The sequence below is a fragment of the Pangasianodon hypophthalmus genome, chromosome 2 (genome assembly GCF_027358585.1).
Source record: "Pangasianodon hypophthalmus isolate fPanHyp1 chromosome 2, fPanHyp1.pri, whole genome shotgun sequence".
In the NCBI taxonomy this organism is placed as follows: Eukaryota; Metazoa; Chordata; class Actinopteri; order Siluriformes; family Pangasiidae; genus Pangasianodon; species Pangasianodon hypophthalmus.
Window position 1 is genome coordinate 13358040 of NC_069711.1, and position 20439 is coordinate 13378478.

Consider the following 20439-nt stretch of genomic DNA (forward strand, 5'->3'; position numbering starts at 1 on the left):
TATGAAGTTAGCAATACCAAGCCAACTAAGTTCCCCGAACAATATTAAGTCTATCGGATTAGCTAGTAGGCTAACTGTTAGCACTCTGTAAGCTTCAGCCACAGCCCTGATAGCGAGCTAAGCAAAATAGCATCGACTAATGCTAAGTTAATTGCTCATTTCGCCCCAAATTCATCTGAAACATTTCAAAAAACACATTCGATAAAAGGTTACTTTCCTGTAGAACACATTTTCTTGTGTTCGTATGGTGTGCTGTTGGTATAAAATTAGTCATGGATTGATGTTTATACATTGGAGCTCTCTGTGACATTGTATAAATTTATTAAAATACCTAAATCACAATTACAAGAGTAGCCTTTTGTGCAGTGCATACACTTTATTTAAGAATGGTTTAAATGGGCTTTCAACGCATTTATCATATGTTTTATTACTTTCTGAAAGCAGTAATGAAGTGAATTGCAAGCATGAAGAAGTCCACTTAAAAATTACTCCAAAATTTAACTTAAAGTATGCTACAAGTTCAGGTTATTTAATAATGTACTTTGAAAGTAAACTTTCAATGCATTGTTACAATGGTCATTTTCAGCACACAGTTAAAAATAATACTAAAATATATTTACATAAAGTGCAAATAAATACACTTTTAAAAAAACAAACAAAACTTTCAATTCAAGTATATTTTTGTAAAATATATTTTTAGAAAATATACTAAATTACAATTATTTTAAAGTGTGTTAAAAGTTGTATGGTAAAAATAGGTAAAAGCATGGTGGTAATACACTTTTTATATATTTAAAGTTAGTAAAATTTTTGTTAGTATATTTGCAATGTACTATTGAAACAGGAAATATATTACAAATACAATAGAGTATACTTTTTTTTCACAAGGGCCACCAGCCAAACGAACTTTTGTCAGCCATGAAGTCCTCTGGTTGGCTACTACTGTACTACTACTGTCACTGACATCACTGCAGACATAGAGAAAAAAAATGGTTGCTGACTGCTGATCAATAGTAAATAACTATACACTACTTTCATATAAATAGTTTACTACCAAAATGTACATTATTATTTTACCAATAATTCATTGTTGTAATGGTTTAGCTGAGGATCAGATCAGATTATCATTATATATCTATTCAACTACATAATTACAAGGTTCATCAAATGATAAGAATTTGTTCTATTCAGTAGGAGTAGCCTCACGGTATTGTTGATGCGAAACTTAACGCTCCCAACCCCGTTCTTCATTACAACTCCTGTCAAACACTTTCCACTTAATCATTACTGGACGAATCAGTAGTGGTGTGTTTAATGTAATTAGGCTTTAATCAAAGCCCCAAATTAAACTGAAGAACAACTTGTTTCATCCCTAAGTGTTCCTCTTATAATAGAGGCTTAATGCATGATTATGATGTGTTACGCTGATGCATGTTGCCCCTCTGTGTTAATATTAGGCTGGAATTAGGCTGTTGGGTCTAGGACCAACTGTGAAATCATTTTCAACCAAAGCTAGTGTAAAGCAAACCAGAGCACTGATCTTACGTGATTAAGCAGAGTTTCCATCATCTTGGGTGGCCAAAGAGATTTCACAGAGCTGAGATGTACGTTAGTGTCAGGATTTAAATAAGATTTCTGCACCACTGCAAGTAGTCCTGGGCCATGTCCTTCCTGTTTCAGTAACAATGCAATTAGGAAAGCCCAAGAGGGAGAGGAGAGGAAATCAGCTCTTTGCTGTCTTGTACCTGTAGTGTAATTAAGTATCTCTCTCTCTCTCTCTCTCTCTCTCTCTCTCTCTGGTAATGTAAAACAGTTAAGGGTGAGGAGTCAGCTCTCTTCATTAGTACAGCAAGAAAATGTTGCTGTAGCTCGAGCGTCCTACAGGAAGCTTCAGTCACGCCTCGCCTCTCTCCATTTCGAGGGGTTCTGCACTGTTACTATCCTCTGTGGCTTAACTCCATTGCATGGCAGATTCCTGCTAATTGAGAACTAATAAAACTCACTGAGTGTTCACACAAAATGGTTTATATGGTTAACAGTTTAGGCAAGGATAGTCATTGTATGTCAAACACATCAGCTTTCTTACTATTTATACACAGCTACCCTCATTTCCACAAGGACTGAATATGGAGAAAACAGTTCATGTGAAGAAATGTGTGCATGTGTGCAGGCTTCTAATGCTAAATATTTGGGCTACAAGCAGCCATTCAGAATGTTTTAATTCTGGACTAAAACAAAAACTGAGTGCAAGATGATGAGAATAATCTGTTGCATACACATCTCTTATGGTTAGACTGCTGTGAAAATAAATCATTAAAAATGTGATAAATGCATAAAGCCAGGACTATTAAGTGATCTAAATTGTCAGCACCCACTAGAAATGTGGATACTATTGAAAGGAGATCTCTTTTAAGAGCGTCACACTGTTTTCATTTTCTCTGGTAATACATTCCCTGTGATACACACACTATAATGATGTGGTTGCATTTGACCAGACAGGGCAGAATAATGGTACCAGTTGTTGATAGGTTAAGACTATATTTTCTAATCTCACCTCTTCCCCTCTCATCCTCTCTCATTTTTTCTCTCTATTTTCATGCTCAGGTGTTAATTGGCCATGGTGCGTGACAGTGATAGATTTTTGCAAGTGCAATTACTCAAACAAATTGCCCTTTAGAGGAGATGTAGATTGCCTAGCATTCCTGTGTCCTCTTAGATTTCAATCCCCAGCACTCTGATCATTAATAATAGTGCAATGGGGGAGACAATTTCACATGCCATTTAAGAACAGAATGCTTTCATTATACATGAAATTTACTGGATCAAGATTGTCCTCAAGTGCTGATTTAGAAGAGCCTCCAGTTGTGACTTTAAACATGAACGAAGAAGTGAGTAACTTGTTTAAGATGTACCAACATCTTGTACGTGACAAGCACACAAAATGCAGCTTTACACACTTCCATAGATTTATAGATCATGTGATCTCTCGTGATGCAGTGATTTTCCATTGGGAAGGTTTGGTGGTGTGGCAGGTAGAGCTGCTGCCTCACAGCTCCAGGATTACTGTCTGTGTGGAGTCTTGCATGTTCTCCCAAATTCCACATGGGTTTCTTCTCACCTCCACCTCCCAAAGACATGCTGGTAGGTGGATTGGTGACACTAAATTGCCCCTAGGTGTCAATGTGTGTGGTGTACTGGTATTTCATCCAGGGTGGATTCATGCTTTACATCCAGTGTTTCCAGGATAGGCTCTGGTTCTACCGTAACTCTGATAAAGCACTTACTGAAGATGAAGAAAGAAGATGATGACTTTACAGTGATTTAGGAAGAAGAGCTGTAAATTAGAACTGCAAAGATGTTGCTGAAGTATAGTTTATTTAGCTTCATAATATCTGTTCTCATTAAATGTGCTCATTCTGGATTATGGGATTCTCATATAATCTGTTTTTTGCAGGACTTAAGCAACAATTTATCATAAAGTTACTATTCTGTAAAATCATTCTCACCAGCCTGTAAGGCCAGCCTTCAGTATCCCAGGTTTACAATAGCCATACCCTGCTTTTTGGAATGATAGAGGCTACAGTATGTGGACAGGATTGTTTGTCTTTGACACAGTATAGACTGGGCTATGGCTAAATCTAGGGGATTTGAAATGCATCAAAGGACCAAAGATCTCATTGAATATATTCCTGTTTAAAAAAAAAAAAGAAAGAAAGAAAGGGTGTCATGGAGGCTGGGGAGGCTGGGCCTGTTTTTCTTGTGCCTGTTAATCGTCTCTCCTAAATGTATTATCTGTAGGACTGAATGCGCTGATGACTTATTGACTCTTTTGGCTTTATAAAAGCATTGGGTTCCATCTGGCAAGAGGTGTTTGCCATCGAATCAGCTTTAATCCCCTTTTGCTTGCAGATATCTTAAAAACCCTCCCATCGCTCTCTACCATTCGTTTCCCCTGTTCCCTCTCTCCCTCATTCCTTCTTTTTCTTTTATCCTTTCTGCATATTATTGATGAGCTCCAAAGCGCATACAGACTTTTGATATTCTTGTATTTTACAAATGGTTTTATAGAAAAGATGAAATTCAAACAATTTTTTATTCTGCATGCAAAGGGGCTAGGTCTATTTTTCATAACAGTCGGCTGGTATAATCCATTTGCTCGGTCATTTCTCTGTGTCTGCCTGTCTGTGATTAGTGCAGTGAGTCTCTGTCTCTCTCTTCTGCAAATTTCTGTCGCAGTGGTAAATCACCTATGTGTGCCATCACGTCTGCACATTAGTCATTAAATGGCAAGCAGTCAGTTCCACACTATTTCCCCCCAGATTAATGCAGACACACACCAAAGGACCATCATTACAGCTGTTATTACTGCAGAGCCATGTAACCGTACATGTAGGTGTAAATGTGGCATTGGGTGATAATGCCCAATACTCTCCACAAACATTTAAAATAATTTGCATATAGAAATAATAATCACACAAGATGATCAGACCATATTCTAACATTATGATTGTTATTAGTACATGCAATGACTATGATGCCTTTAACACGTGATTGTATGACATAGTGAAGATGTAGTCATGCAACTGGTCTAGTTAATAGACTATATTTCAAATGGTAACAGTGAACAGAAGTTTCATTTGCTCATATTTAGACCATGTGTGATGATCAAGTTTGGTGAAGTTATGGACTACTAATGTATTCTTTTGTGTTATTTAATTGTACTATTTTATTTTTTGTATTATTATTTATATTTGTAATATTTAAACTCTGATTACTGGGGTAAAATACAATAAAAATAGACTTCTGGTTATTTTTGTTTAAGAGTAACCTATATATTTGAGTACATACTGCCTTGTGATGGTTTGCAAAGTGGTCATGTGAATGCTTCCTCATGCTTCCCTAGTCTGTGCTCCTGTATGAGGTCATTTCGTTTGCTGCACATTTGTTAATAATCTTAACTTTAATAATCTTAACTAGACTTAGCAAATTCAAATTAAGACTTTTTTTCCCAAGACTTTATGTGATTCATTGGGACCGACTGCACACGAAAGATCAAGGCCTTATTCTGTATCTGAAAAGTTTGCTGTCCCATCTTTCTCAGCTTTGCACTTTTTCAGTCAAAAGGCTATTGTCCCACAATCTATCTCCATAGCAGTAGATCTAGAACGTACTTTATCTACATTATGGTCCTGGCAGACACTGTCTCTCTAAAGGTGCCGTAAATGCAATCTCCTCTAGTAAAACTCTGTTTCCCAAGCTTACTCCTCAAATGCAAAGGAATGAGTTACCTTGGGCCTGAGGGCACTCTGAAACGCTCTGATTGGGATCTAATGAAGCCATCAATTAGTTTGACAAAATTTCTAGACATCTCTTACCCAAAGGGTAGAGCTGGCTTGTGTTTTATTTCACCTTTGCATGAATCACCACCTTAAATCAGAGAAAGGAATTATTGCAGAGGCAATAAAAAACCACAGATTCAGACCACTGATTCAGGTGTTATGTTTATTGCCAGTTCCTGTGGTCTGAGCATTTGTCTTCTTATACTACTACTACTACTACTACAACTACTACTACTACTACTACTAATAATAATAATAATAATAATAATAATAATAATAATTATATGCTGTTCATAATGCAGGCAGACATTTAATTCATGTTTGTGTTGTGTTGGAAATATGGTAAAAACAAAATGATCCAATTAAGGTAGTGTTACTGGGATAACCTCTGGGCAGTGTTCCTGGGATAGGCTCTGGATGCACCACAACCCTGACCATGGTAAAGTGGCTTTTTTAAAATTAATGGATGAATGAATACAGTGTGTACTTATGACCTTATAATGTGAAATAGCAGACAGTATTGACATAAATTAACATAACTGTGAGAGATATCTAATTTTTTGCTCACAATATTGTAACTACACTCTGTTTAATATGAGAATTTGCATCTCCAATGTTTCAGGGATTCATTTCTTACAATGACCTTTCCAGCTGCCAGCTCAGATGTGGATCCCGTCCCTTGTCTCTAAACCTATCCAGCACTCTGACATCCGGACCGCTTTGAACATCTTCAGCATCTGAGTCTCTGCTAGACAGCCCCAGTGGACCATGACATTTAAATAAAAGCTGGCATAATCCAGAGAAAATGCTAGGCAGTGTGCACACAGTCAAAATCAGATGGTATGCGGTAGGTAATCCAGGAAATTAACCTCCACCTTTAAGTGCTAACCTCACTTTTAATCCCACAAATAGCAAATTCCCTCTGACCTTAAGCACAGAAAATATGTTTATTTTTTCCGTAAAATTTACACATTGGTTACCAGATTTTTTTTTTTCGCGGCATCTGAATGCATTCGCTCATTTTTTTGCATGGCATCTCACAAGCTCTTCCCCTCTATCTAATTGTGTGGCCTTTTTTTTTTTTTTTTTTTTGAAACCCTGTGTCACTGTACCAGTTGAAGACTGCACAGAACAAGCAGAAATTATGTCAGATAAAGCTCCCTCCTGGCTTGTGGCACGTCTGTTAGTTTGAACTGGAGACTATTGTCATGTCTGCTTATTGGTAGAAAGTATTTTATGAATATTTCATTCCTGTCCCTATTCTTGCCTCCCTTGCCATCTACTGCATACAGATTTATACTCTGGGAGGGAGAATGAGCCATATATCAGTACTGTGGACTACATGGACCCACTCCAAATTGATTGTGGTTCCAAATATAACATTAATGCATTTGTCTGGCCAATCTGGCCAATATACTGGTTCCTGGGAACAGAATGTGGACAAAACATTTGTTTATATATGTATTGAAAAATCTGTTAATCAGAAATTGCTGCCTTTATGTAAGAATGAATGAATAAAAGATGTGAAGAAGTTAATGTCAGATAAACAAATGTCACACTGCAACCATCCCCACTGATTAGGTTTGTCACACAGAGAAAGTAACCACAAACGGCCACAGTGATTGTAACAGATTCAGCATCACACTGGTGTGTCTGAATCTGTTATTGACATGCCCTCTCTATCTCCCTCTCTGAAGTACCTGCACATCCCCTATTGTGCAGAAGACCACTGTTTGCCATTCTAGATCTGTCCCTTCATGTGTGTTGCTGGCCAGGTAGCTAAACAAATAAAGAAAGGCTCAGGAAAAGCCCCAGGACAACTTCTGTGTTCATGTGACCTGGCAGACCTCCAGCATGCCACATTCCCAAAGGCTTTCAGCCCCATATACACCATTTGCTTTGGAACTTCCTACCTCCTGTTCCTCTTTATTGTGTTATCAATGTGATAGTCATGCAGGGTGGTGGAGCGACAGATGTCACAGTGAGTCTAAATTGGTACAATTGTAAATAAATAATAATATAATAAGAATAATATAAAGTACGGTGGTGGCATGGTGTGTTCAATCCTGAGCTCAAGTTACTGTCTATGTGTAGTTTTGCATGTTCACCCGTGTCTGCATAAATTTCCTCTGTGTACTCTGGTTTCCTCCCAAGAACTTGTAACAAATATTCCCCATTAATTTACTCCCAAAACTATTTTAAATAATTACCTTTTAAAGCAAGACACTACAGATAGAAACAATTACTTTGGTAACGTCAATCATTTTCCAGTCTTTATGATAAACTGCATCTATAACATGTAGTCTCTCAAACTGTAGTAATAAAAATATCAAAACTCAACATCAGAATGTTTAGTTCACTGTTTTTTCTCCATTCATGACCACAGCATTATTTGAAACTTAAGAAATTGGACATCAAATATGACACATCCCTGAAAAGCTTGTTTCCTGAAATACATCCAGTATGTCAATGTGTCATTTGGACAAATATCCAAATGAGGTTAATTAAGGTTCCTATACCTTATAAACTACAGTTAGTACAGTAGAACCCATGAAATCACATTGTGTATTTAACTTTTTTTTTTTCTCAAAATTATTTTTTCTACATTCAGAACAAAAATATATGTTCTTCCTTTCCCTAGTAATATTATAGTGGAAATTTACAAAATGTTTATAATTATTGGATTTATGATTTATTTTATACTGCAAAAAATACATAAAACCATTTTTTGTAACAGTGCATGGTGTTTTCTTAGAGAAATGATATTTCATCACACTGTTCAGTAAATATATTTAAATACATCTTATTAAATTAGACCCTTAAATTAAACTCTCATTTGCACAAAGAACTGTGAATGTTTGAAGGAAAAAAAAAACTGAAAAAATATCAGCAATCAACTGGCAAAGATTCACTGTGATGTATGTATATGTATATGTGTGTATATATATATATATATATATGTATGCATATACATATATATATATATATATATATATATATATATATATATATATATATATATATATATATATATATATACACATACATACATATATATACACTGTATACACACAGGCACACAATACTGTTTCAGGAGGTCATCATTACCTCCTGAAGAATAATAGTAAACATTAAAGTGAAATGTTTTTCACTTTACTATGCAAAGTGTCTTTATATACAACTGATTTCTCACAACTTATATGGCTCCTGAGACTGGTTCTGGTGCTGGGGAACATAACAGAGGTGGCTGGGGGCAAGAATCTGTAGTTACAAAAAGAAGACCTGCAAAACAAAAATGGATGGAATTCATAATAAGAGGTTTACATTTATGAACTTGACTACAATCAATTTCAAGATTTTCACATGTTCTTTATGGGGGGGGTTCACATGTTCTCCCTATTTCTGCATGTATATTAGAAGGCATATGTGATAGAAAATAGGATACATAATAGAAGAGATCTTCACTCCATTGGGGTTAATGGAGTGATAAGACAAGAGCTCTTCTGTGGGTATTTGACCTCACTGGGAAAAAGCCTGCCTCAGATCCAGAGACTTAGACTTGCTATGGCTTTGCAAGTGGGAAATATTTGTTGTTTCTCTTGTTGCTACTGTTTTTCCTACATCATAAATCCCACATATCTTGCACAATGAATTTTACATGGGCTTCAGTTTGACTTCAGTCAGCCAGTTTTCTTGTCTAATACAATCAGCGTGAGGTTGTGAGTAGAACACTGGCCAAAAAAAAATAAAAAATTAATAATGCAGGAGTTGTTTCCATAGCAAGGGCTACATAAATATGGGCTGTAGGAACAAAGCTTAAATTAATATTTCAAGACAGGCCTCCAGGCATCAAAATAACAAATCATGGGTCTCTGTCATTGAAACAGATGTTGGTTATGGAGACATAATTATTAGGCTCTTTATGTTTGTTACTGTGAGGCACAGTCCCCTGTCCTCAGTGCATGATGGCTAATTCGATTGTGCGAAGCAACCCTGACCAGAATAAAGAACACAGGTGAAGGCTGAGTGAAGAAAAGGTTTTATGACCACAGTACAGTAAATGTCAGAACAATAACAAAAATTTGCTGTGCCAAACAGCAGTGTCTGATCTTTCATTCACATTTACAGCATTTGGCAGATGCTCTTATCCAGGGTGACTTAAAGAAGTGTTTCTCTCCATCAAGAACACATTGTCATGGTAGTATGAATGTACAAATACATAGATCAGGTGCCAGGAATAGTATCAAGCTAATGCCATGTAAGAAAGGAGTTAGTGCACCAAGTTAAGATAACAGAGAAAACAGTACAGGTTCTTTTTCATTTAAGACGAGGTGAAGAGCTAGCTGTTTCAAGACAGCCAGTAACTCAATTGTTTGGAAAGCCAGGGGGAGTTCATTCCACCACCTGCATTCCACACCTTCAATTACATCAAACAAAGCACTGTTAATTATGTTGTTCATGTATGTTTTTGTAATATACTGTAAGTGAATAAAACATTCAGTAGCTAAAGATTTGACCACACAGTTGTGACCCATAGAGAGAAATACAATATTTATCAGTTATTAGTTTCTCATTCTCCATACAATGCTGCAAGACATTTCTGAAACTATATTAGAATTAAAAACATGCAAGGTGAAAATATTAAAACATAAGTTTTGAGCATATGCATACAGCAAAGAAACCAAAAACATAGAAAAAGTCTATGGCTACAACTAGTGATTTGTGTGTGTGTGCGTGTGTGTGTGTGTGTGTGTGTGTGTGTGTGTGTGTGTGTGCGTGTCTGTGTCCCTCTAAGTGAATGGCAGCTTTGCACTTCATTTGCATCAGCTGTATTGCTGTCTCTCGACTTTGCGTTTACAAGTGCAGCAGTGATGGCTCCTACACCTGCACCTCACTTTAGTGATCCCTATTCATGTAAAAAGCAAAGGTACTTTGCATGGAAACATCTCTGAACCAATTATGTAAGGCCCTCCAAGCAGAAAATAAAGAAGGTGTAGATTAGAGATACATGCACATCCCAAACTGTGTGCTATCTCTAATTTATGATAATGTGTGCAACCATGAAAGCAATATGTTGCTGTGGCATTGGCAGAAAGTTAAACCACATTGCCATTCAGCAGCATTTCTGATACATATATCCAAAATACATATTTAAATGCATGCAAAATACTGTTGTAATTTGCATTTAATGATCATACAAAATGCGTTCTGTATTTCTTTTCTTTTTTTAACACACCAGAAATACTTTGTGAAGTGAGATCATGTAATCTGATGCTGATGTGATTTTGGAGATTTTAAAGCAGACTTACATTCCTCACTCTCATTAACCTTCCATTGTGGTAATTGAATAATTTATAATGGTTTATGAATAATGTGCTTTAAGGTGAATCACTGAATGATAAACGGGGATTTCAGGGGTTAACATTCTGTTAATCCAATTGATATGTCTTTGGAGTTATAAATTCAGGAGCACACATCATTAAAAACAGTTTTGTCTCATTGCAAAAAAGGAGATTCACAGATACGGTACATAAGAATACCAGTATAATAATTATTGGATTTTTATGGGGGAATATTTAGAAATATAGCCAGAGTTAACTCAGTATCAAGTGAATATTTTACCATTCTTATACCTCGATAACAACTGTCACTATTAGCACAGCAGTTCTGTATTAATGTGAGGCTGTGTGCTGCTGTGTTTAAACTTAATGGTTCGAATCCCAGGCTGTGTGTAAATGCCAGCCACGCATAAATTTCCTTTGTGAATTAAACTTTTAGCACGACCCTGACCAGAAAAAGCAGTTACTGAAGATGAATGAATTTGAATTTTTCAATATGTAGGAGGTTATCAGGGTTTTTGGCTGATGCTATACTATCATACAGAGTCCAAAGGAAAGCAGCAATACAGTGCTTAAATGAGTTCCCCAGGGTTTTGTTAAATGCCCTGACCCCAGGGTGAACACTTATCCCTGTAACAGGGGAACAATTTGATGTCAGTGTGGGGGACTGGAAGCTGAACCAGGGTGGTAATTGCTGTGCTAAGGCAGGGGTATATTAGAATACTTAGAATAAGTGAATAACTAGGTTACATTTAATGCAGAAATACTAGTTGTGGCAGATGGATAAATGCTGACCACAGAAACCTCTGTTGAAAACATGCTAGAGTATCACTAGTTATCTTAAATCATCTGATTAATAAACTTTTGCTTTTTAAGTGCAAGGTTTACCAACATTTTTTGGTTTCTTGCAGCAAGTGTTTTTAAAAGAATTAGCTGCCTTATTAAATATTCATTTATTATTGTTTATGGGTTGCTATTTTCTGGAAACACTTCACATTCTTTCATTCAGCATAATGAAAGCCTGGTTTCAAGGGAATATAAGATGCTGTGCAAATATTTTTTAACAATTACTTTGTATGAATTAGGCAGGGTGTCTGCAGTGTCCAGTAGGGGGCATTCATCTCATGCCAGAAATCTAGTGTTCACATTTCCCTACCATGTTTACCCTGTTAAGGTGCTGATTATCCAGTATCTTGCACAATTTAGTTTTCTCTCTGGTTCAACATACCTGATAAATGAGCTAACCACCTAGGCTTTAAATCAGTATGTTAGCCATTGAGATTAAAATACAGCAGAGAGATCTGAATTGGCCTATGCCTTCTTTTCATTGGACACTGGCTAACAGACAATGTTGGACATTTTCAGTCCAGTGTGATACAATGTGTAAAGTTCTTCTTGAAAACAAGGCTCAGAATTTAGCAAAATACTGGCATCCGTTGCTTTTTAATGTTTGGGTTACACCTGAACATTTACAAATCTCTGTAACAATTGTGCAGTTTCTGAAATCCAGTAGCTGAATAGTAATTATAGCTAGAAAGCATTGTTCTCTTCTTTTGGTTACTTTATCACCTCCCTGTACTTCATGCCTAGAATGAACAGAATATTATACCTGTTAAGTATGCTGCATTAACTGTTGTTATGATCAGGATGCTGGACATAAGACAGTTATTGTTGAAAAGGGAATTATGACTTTACTATGATTGGCAGATATGAATACCATTGGCAAGAAAGGTTTGGTTTATGCTTCACTATCTGTAACAACTACAAATAACATTCACATACCACAGTAATACCACAATATCCCTATAATATTTTAATTAGCAGTGGAATTTTCCATGTCTTCTTACATTCATGGTCATTCAACGAATACAGTAAATGGAATATTCCAAGTAATATTACTATACATGTAAACATTGCTAATGAGGGCACAACATGGACATTTCTAAGTAAATGAGTATGTGTTCTTAACTGACATGAGCAGGCCACATGACTATGCAGTGATTAGCATTGTAGGGGATTTGAGAAGAATTGTATTTCACCAAAAAGCCAGGAGGTTTGCTTTCTCAAAACATAGGACGCTAACCTGAACTATAAAGTGGGCCAAATGTATGGATAGAAAAAGGAAGAGGAAGAACACTGAACATAGAGGTATGTCTAAATATTATGGTATATTTTTTGTAACCATCTAATGTCAATTCAGTGTACTAAAATGGAAAGGCAATGCATTAAGCATTTCATGTTTCAACATTGTTAAAACTCTTACAGTTTAGAATCATTGGTGCAAGGCCAACTTTGGTTACTTACTGTAGTTTCTTGTATTTAAAACAAGATTAATACAGCATTTAATATTACAGTAACTTAAATGTTATAGATTTTATTGTACTTGAATATGAATAATCCCTGGAAAAGCATTTTATAATATAGTTTAGGTATGTTTTGGAAATTATTGGTCAAAATTCAAAGGCCTAGTTTTTATTGAGATGATTGAGCAAAAATGCATGAAAAACATTTGATCAACAAGAAATTTCTTGTTGATCAAACGAACAAAAAAAAAAGTTTCTCAAACATACAGTACATAAATATTTCTTTATTAAACCGGTGAATATACCTTTAATAAATAATATATAATCAGTTAGTTTAAAATATCTCTGCAAACTTGTCATTCTGATTTGAGTCAACTGTGCATTTTTTGGTGATTATGTCATATTTGATTAGATAGATGACATTAGTTAAATGTATCTTTTTAGAGCACAATGCATTCCTTCATTTGTTCATTAATAATAATAATAATAATTATTATTATTATTATTATTATTATTATTAATAGCCGTTGTAGTAGTAGTAGCAGCAGCAGCAGTAGTAGTAGTAGTAGTAGTAGTAGTAGTAGCAGCAGCAGCAGCAGTAGCAGCAGCAGTAGTAGTAGTAGTAGTGGAAGGGTTGTTTTGTAGTTGTAGTTGCATTAACCTGTACTATAAAGTGGTCCAAATGTGTGCACTTTTGTTTAAAAAGCGATAGAATCTCCCCACACTTATTTCCTACCCATGTTATGGAACTCTCCTAATTCATACAGGCTCTGATGAATGTATTCTGCAATGGTTGGACTCAGTAAAATCAGCCTAGCAATCAAAGTACATTGCGTATAAATAATATACAAAACAATGATAATTCTCATAATTTACAATAATTAGATATAATAGACTAGATTTCAATAGAAATCTTATTGAAACTTTTTATCCACCTCAAAGTTGAAGATATATCTGTTGAAAACAAAGTTGAAGACTGTTTTTCCTTGGATAATTCTTGGAATTGTCACACTAAACTGAAATCATATCAGCAGTAGAGAACAGCTCTTATGATCTCATTCCCATGCCTTAATAATCATCAATAATTAAGTAGGGATGTCAACAGCAGGGCTCTGTAAGTGCATGAACACTGTATATCCATGTTATCTGCCTTACAGGATTTTTTTCATTTGCACCAATTTATAAGTTCTAATATTTAAAAAATATTTTCATTTTTCTGTTGATGTTTGCCTTTTCTTTTTTACTTTTTGTGTATTTTCTACTTTTAGGTCTCTGTTGGACTAACCACTGCTGGTGCACTTCTTATCCATGGATTGTGTCAAATGTTATTGAAATTGTACTTTTGCTTGTGAATTGTCCCGAACCAAAAATAGTCCTTAGTTTTTGTTCTGCAGAGAGAGTTTATTTTTTTTATAGTGTCTCTTCTATTTATTACAAATAATATTCATTGTTTTGTGGTCAAGATTCCAATTGTTGTGAATCTTATGTTATCTCAACTAAATATTTCTTTTAGTGCAGTGAGTATAACTAATTATTTACAGAAGTTGAGTAAGCAAGAAAAAGCTAGTGGAAATTGGTACTAAGATTTGTTTTGTGGCACCTCTAAATTCTTTGCAGTGTGGTATGATTGGGAAACACTGGTCTGTAGGAGCTGCTTATTGTCTAAGGTGGTCAACAATTAAATTAAAGATTAAATTAAACTTTCCTGAATGTAGTGGTAATAAGAAGGGTATTATATTTAACTGTAATAGCTTTAATAAACTAATAATGTAGCACAAAATGCAGATACATTCTGGTTATTTCTCCAAACCACAGTCAAAGAAACTGTTTTTGCTTAGTCCTGTCCTGCCTTCACCACATTTTTTTTTTACTTGTAGTCTGAACCTGTAAATATGTATTCATTATAATGTCTTGCTAGTGTTAACAGAAATGATAAAAGTGAACCATGCGCTTTAGACCCTGACCAGTATTCTTGGAAATAGTAAATAAAGGCTGTACTGGTACATCTTACCGCCTGACTCTCATGCATAATAAACACAACACAGATAACTGCAGGATGTATGGCCAAAAGTTTGTGTACACCTGACCATCACACCCGTATGTGGGTCTTCCCTAAACTGTTGCCACAAAGCTGGAAGCACACAATTGTACAGGAAGTTTTTGTATGCTGTAGCATTACAATTTCCCTTCACTGGAACTAAGAGGCCCAAACATGTTCCAGCATGACAGTGCCTCTATGTGCAAAGCAAGATCCATGAAGACATGGTTTGCCAAGGTTGGAGTAGAAGAACTTGAGTGGCCTGCACAGAGACCTGACCTCAACCCCACTGAACACCTTTGCCTCACCTGACATCAGTGCCTTCCCTTACTAATGCTCTTGTGGCTGAATGGACAAACCCCCGCAGACACACTCCAAAATCTAGTGGAAAGCCTTCCCAGAAGAGTGGAAGTTACTATACCTGCAGTGGGGACTAAATCTGGAATGGGATATTCAGGAAGCACATAATGTGATGGTCAGGTGTCCACAAACTTTTGGTCTTATAGTGTATGTTGTGTGATAGTCCAAACCACATCTGGTGAAGAAATGAGAGGTGAGAGCTGTACTGAGCAGCAGACAGCGTGGAAGTGATAATTAACAAGGCCAACAAGCTATCAAGGGGACCCAAGTCATGCTAGTAGTCACAGAGTTCTGAACAGATTCCAAAAAGTATGAAATACACTCGCATCAGCCATTAAGAGATGACAGGAGATGCTAGGAGATGATAGGAGTCTATTGCCAGCTTTGGAGGACAGGTTACCTGTAGCTCAGAGTACAAGAACAAAAATTGCAAAGAGTTCTGATGATTATGAGGTGAGAAAAATAAAGGGAAAAATGGCTATTTGACATCTGTATTTATATCAAACACTACACCAATTAATTTCATTGTGGAAGATCTTGGCTTGCTTGCAGACAGGCACAAATATCCAGGTGATATTCATTGCCCCCTGTGGTTAGGAGTGGTGAAGTACATCTTTGTGGTATTGATCTCTTAACTTAGGAAATATTTGTTAATTAAATATTTTCATTGCTCTCTAGAAACAGAAAACCAGTTGTTCCTCTGTGTGGTGTGGGTCCACTGTCAAAAATGCCAGCTGTCAAAGGTCCTGAGTGTTACACTCCTCCAGAGGGGGGCTGGGGTTGGGCAGTGGTGGCTGGTGCCTTCATCTCTATTGGTTTCTCCTTCGCCTTCCCAAAGTGTATCACTGTGTTCTACAGAGATATCGAAGTGATCTTCAGTGCCAGCACAAGCCAAGTCTCATGGATCTCATCCATCAATGCATCCTTCATATATGCAGGAGGTGAAACATAAATTCTATTTCAGTCTCTGATGTTGCTTAAAGCACTTCTCCACTAAACAACCTAGCTCACCATTGTCCAGCAACAAATCTGAACCTAGGGCTATTCATATTCCTGTTATGTGCATGCATTTCCCATCACATAATTTTACCAATGAAAGTAGAAGGAGTTTCTCTGGAGGTTACTGGATGGTCACTTGATAGGCCAGCGTAGTAAAATGCTACTCAAAATGTAAAAAAAAAAAAAAAAAAAAAAAATTGAACAAATCCAGCTCTATCTCATTTAATATTAAAAATGTGCATGGCAAGAAGGGTTCCCGACACATAACTTTACCAACGAAAAAAGAAAAAGCTAGAAAAAGCATCAAGCTCCATCATATTACATTGCTCCATTTTATTTTATCCGATGTAGGCTGCAAGCAAAGTTAATTTGCCCCAGTTACAATCCACTAGGAAAAAACGTTTCTGGAAAACAGTGAGAAATGTAGCAGATAATACACTAGCCTACTACTAGCCTACAAGTGACAAAATGGCCTCCTCCTGTTGGGTTAATGGGCCAAAATGGTGGTCTTGAACGGAGCTTCCCTCCCCAACTTGAACTAGTTCAGTTGAATTAAAGTTTTATAGTGCTTTTAGCAATAGACATTATCACAAAGCAGTTTTACAGAAATCCAGAAGTAGCTCTAAATCCTTACTGAGGAAGCCAGAGGCAAAAATGTTAAAAAAAAAAAAAAAAAAAAAAAAAAAAAACCTCTGAGATGACACATGGAAGAAACTTTGACTCAAAAGCGATCCCATTCTTTTCTGGGAGACACCAGAACAGTTTTTCCTTTAATGTATGCCTTTCCTTATCTTACTGTATGCCTATTAGATTGTTTAATCATTACACATGCCTATCTTATTTTCCACAGGTCCAATTAGCAGTATCCTAGTGAATAAGTATGGCAGTCGTCCGATAATGATACTAGGGGGTTGCCTCTCGGGAACTGGACTCATTGCTGCATCTTTCTGCAACACAGTGGAAGCATTGTATCTCTTCGTAGGTGTGATAGGAGGTGGGTTAAATGAAACATGTTTTACCCAATGGAGTAATAAATCCAAAATGAAACTGTATTTTAGAGGCTATGATATTAAAAATGGGGAAACATTTTTATCTTGTCCGTTTGTGATGTTTTTACAGGTTTGGGACTCGCGTTCAATCTCAATCCAGCCCTTATAATGATTAGCAAATATTTCTACAAAAGAAGGCCGTTTGCTAATGGAATTGCCATGGCTGGTACCCCAGTACTTCTCTCCACTTTAGCTCCTCTGAACAGTTGGTTTTATGACCAGTTTGGTTGGAGGGGTAGCTTCCTAATCCTGGGTGGACTTCTGCTCAATTGTTGCGTAGCTGGATCTCTCATGAGGCCTATAGGGCCAAAACCCAAACCTGCTGTGAAAGAAGTTAGTGCTGATGGAGAGAAGAAGACAGTGATGCAGCATATCAACAGTCTCATTGATCTGTCTCTCTTCAAACACCGTGGATTCATCCTGTACCTCATAGGCAATTTTGTGCTATTCTGTGGTATTTTCACTCCCCTGGTATTCCTCAGTAATTATGCCAAGACCAGGAATATTTCAAATGAGAAGGCTGCATCACTGCTTTCAGTACTGGCCTTTGTGGACATGGTGGTGCGGCCATCCATGGGAACAGTGGCCAACACCAAATGGGTACGACCCAGGATACAGTATTTCTTTGCAGCTTCAGTTCTGTTTAATGGTGTGTGCCACTTGCTTGCCCCTTTTGCACTGGATTATTTAGGGTTTGTGATCTATTCAGCTTTCTTTGGGTTTGGGTTTGGATGGCTGAGTTCTGTGCTGTTTGAGACCTTGATGGATTTGGTGGGAGCCCAGCGCTTCTCCAGTGCTGTGGGCCTGGTCACCATCATGGAGAGTGTGCCAGTGTTACTTGCCCCACCCTTGCTAGGTGAGTCTGAAATTCAGATTTGTTTTATGCTACTTATGCAACAGTACAGTGCAAGGTAAACATCAACAGCAAACATCTGTAGATTTTTTTCATTATTAATGTAAGATGCTTTACACTTACATTAAAAAGTTTTACTTTTTTAATTAAATCATTATATTGAATAATGTGAAAGCAGAGTAATGTATATATGTAATATATTTGCATTGACAGGAAAATTTAATGACATCTACCATGACTACAAATACACTTACATAAGCTGTGGAATACTCCTGTTGGTCGCAAGCATGTTCCTCTTCATTGGCATGGGCATTAACTACAGGCTGCTGGATAAGGAAGCAAAGGAAGAAGCTAGAAAATCACACATGAAAGGAAATGAAGAAGAATCCACCATAGACGATGCAAACAAGGCTACTAGCAATGAGACAGCTGTAGCACTGCGAGCATCTAATGATACTAAATCTGCAGGGGAGTCTGTATGCATAAAGTAAGTGATCTAGTCCATGAATGACTAGCATGGAAAACTGAATGCAATTGAAAAAAGAATAAACTGAAAGAAAACATTGTAATCAATGCACTTTTGCTGCTTATATAACCAGGTTAGAGTTTGAAGAAGTGTATTAATTAATTTCATATGATTTTTCTCACAAGTTGAAGTATGCACAATTTTCATTTCACAGTAATGTAGGTAAATATAAGGAAGTCTTAAATAAACTGATTGACCTGTTAGTAAAATTATAAATGTGTCAAGACAAATCAATAAGATTATCACATTGAAAAGAAAAAGGAGAAAAAAAATGAAAACCAGCAGGAAAAGCAGGAGCTAGTTTTCCAGCCCTTCACATGAACTTGCACTGCCTCCATTCCGCTGGCAGCTCTTTTCTCTAATAACTGCTGTTTCTAACAGGAAGAAATCTAAGAGTTGTGGGCAATACCACAGATTTTTTTTCCATTAAACTGTGAAAATGACCTGTTAATGTCTCACTAAAACATTCTTAATTTTTACTTAATTTCCAACCATTTGATTTAGGTGATAATTTAGATATTTAAGGAGATTTTTGCATGCAGTCAGGATGTCTAAGGGGTAAAATGATTGAAACGATTCAAATGTGACAACTGACCCCTTAATTACCCACCGAAAATATTAATTTTCAGCCATTAGATTAAGGTATATAATTAAGCTTTGTGTATGGATTCAGGATTTTTAAGGGGTAAAACTGAAAATTTCCATTAAACGTACATATATATTTTCAGAAGAAACAAGTGATTTAATTCTCAATTTTTAACAAAAATTCTAAACTATAACGAAAATACATAGATATTATTTAACAAAAATTGAATCAACAAATGATTCATTTCAGAAGCCATTATATAACATATTTGCAAAAACAATAAAATATTCTATAAGCAAGAAAAAAGAGAAACATTCTGAAATGTGCTTTTGTTTTATTTTATTTTTATTTATTTATTTAAATGCCAGGTCAGCTCTAGACCTTTGAGGACCCTAAGCAAGCCTCAGTGCCTTCCTCAGGGGAGGTTGGGATGGTGGCAGAATAAGAAACTGCATTTGTCTGTGGTATCTCTACAGGATGAATAAAATTAATATACTGTAGTATTAAATGATCTTTTCAGGAAGTTGATTAATGGAAAGTGCCCTAACTTTCACATTACATAAGTTTCACATTTTGCACTACACATAAATCCCACCTGTAGATCAAATGTGTAAATGTATACTGAATCAATATGAAATGTTTTGGAACTATACAGTGCTTGCATTTGAGTGAAAATTGTTGCAACCTTCATGATCTCTGGGTGGAAAAAAAATGGAAAATGTATATCTATTTCACAATTTATCTACAAAAAACTAGAATTCCAAAAAAATTGAAGAAGAAGTGATATCCTGCAACAAGAGACAGAAATATAGCTTTAAAAGCTTTTCTTTCATTATCTGTCGTAAGGTATGCAAACAGCAGCATTTTCAGCAGCTATACTACTTGCCTGTGCACTTTATGCCTTGCATGAGAGGACAATATATTCTCTCAAACAAGGCATATCTATAAGCAATCAGATTAAACACCTTAAAATGAAACTCAAACCTCAGCATAAAGCTCAGTACAAGGAATTTATTGATAGCAACACACAATAGCAACCAAACACTA

At 36.2% G+C, this 20439-nt stretch overlaps 1 protein-coding gene across 1 annotated transcript; it reads left to right on the forward strand.

Annotated features, from left to right (window-relative positions):
* The first annotated feature begins 12694 nt into the window (after window positions 1–12694).
* Window positions 12695–19844, forward strand: LOC113543455 (monocarboxylate transporter 1). Its single transcript, XM_026941676.3, has 5 exons — window positions 12695–12826; window positions 16058–16320; window positions 17229–17372; window positions 17498–18283; window positions 18494–19844. The coding sequence occupies exons 2-5, from the start codon at window positions 16107–16109 to the stop codon at window positions 18769–18771; spliced, it is 1422 nt and encodes a 473-aa protein (XP_026797477.1). The 5' UTR covers window positions 12695–12826; window positions 16058–16106; the 3' UTR covers window positions 18772–19844.
* Window positions 19845–20439: the final 595 nt, after the last annotated feature.

Coding starts and splice junctions, on each gene's coding strand:
- LOC113543455 (XM_026941676.3), top strand. CDS start 16,107: ATGCCAGCTGTCAAAGGTCCTGAGTGTTACACTCCTCCAGAGGGGGGC. Junction 16,321..17,228: donor ATCCTTCATATATGCAGGAG/GTGAAACATAAA, acceptor TATTTTCCACAG/GTCCAATTAGCAGTATCCTA. Junction 18,284..18,493: donor ACTTGCCCCACCCTTGCTAG/GTGAGTCTGAAA, acceptor TTGCATTGACAG/GAAAATTTAATGACATCTAC.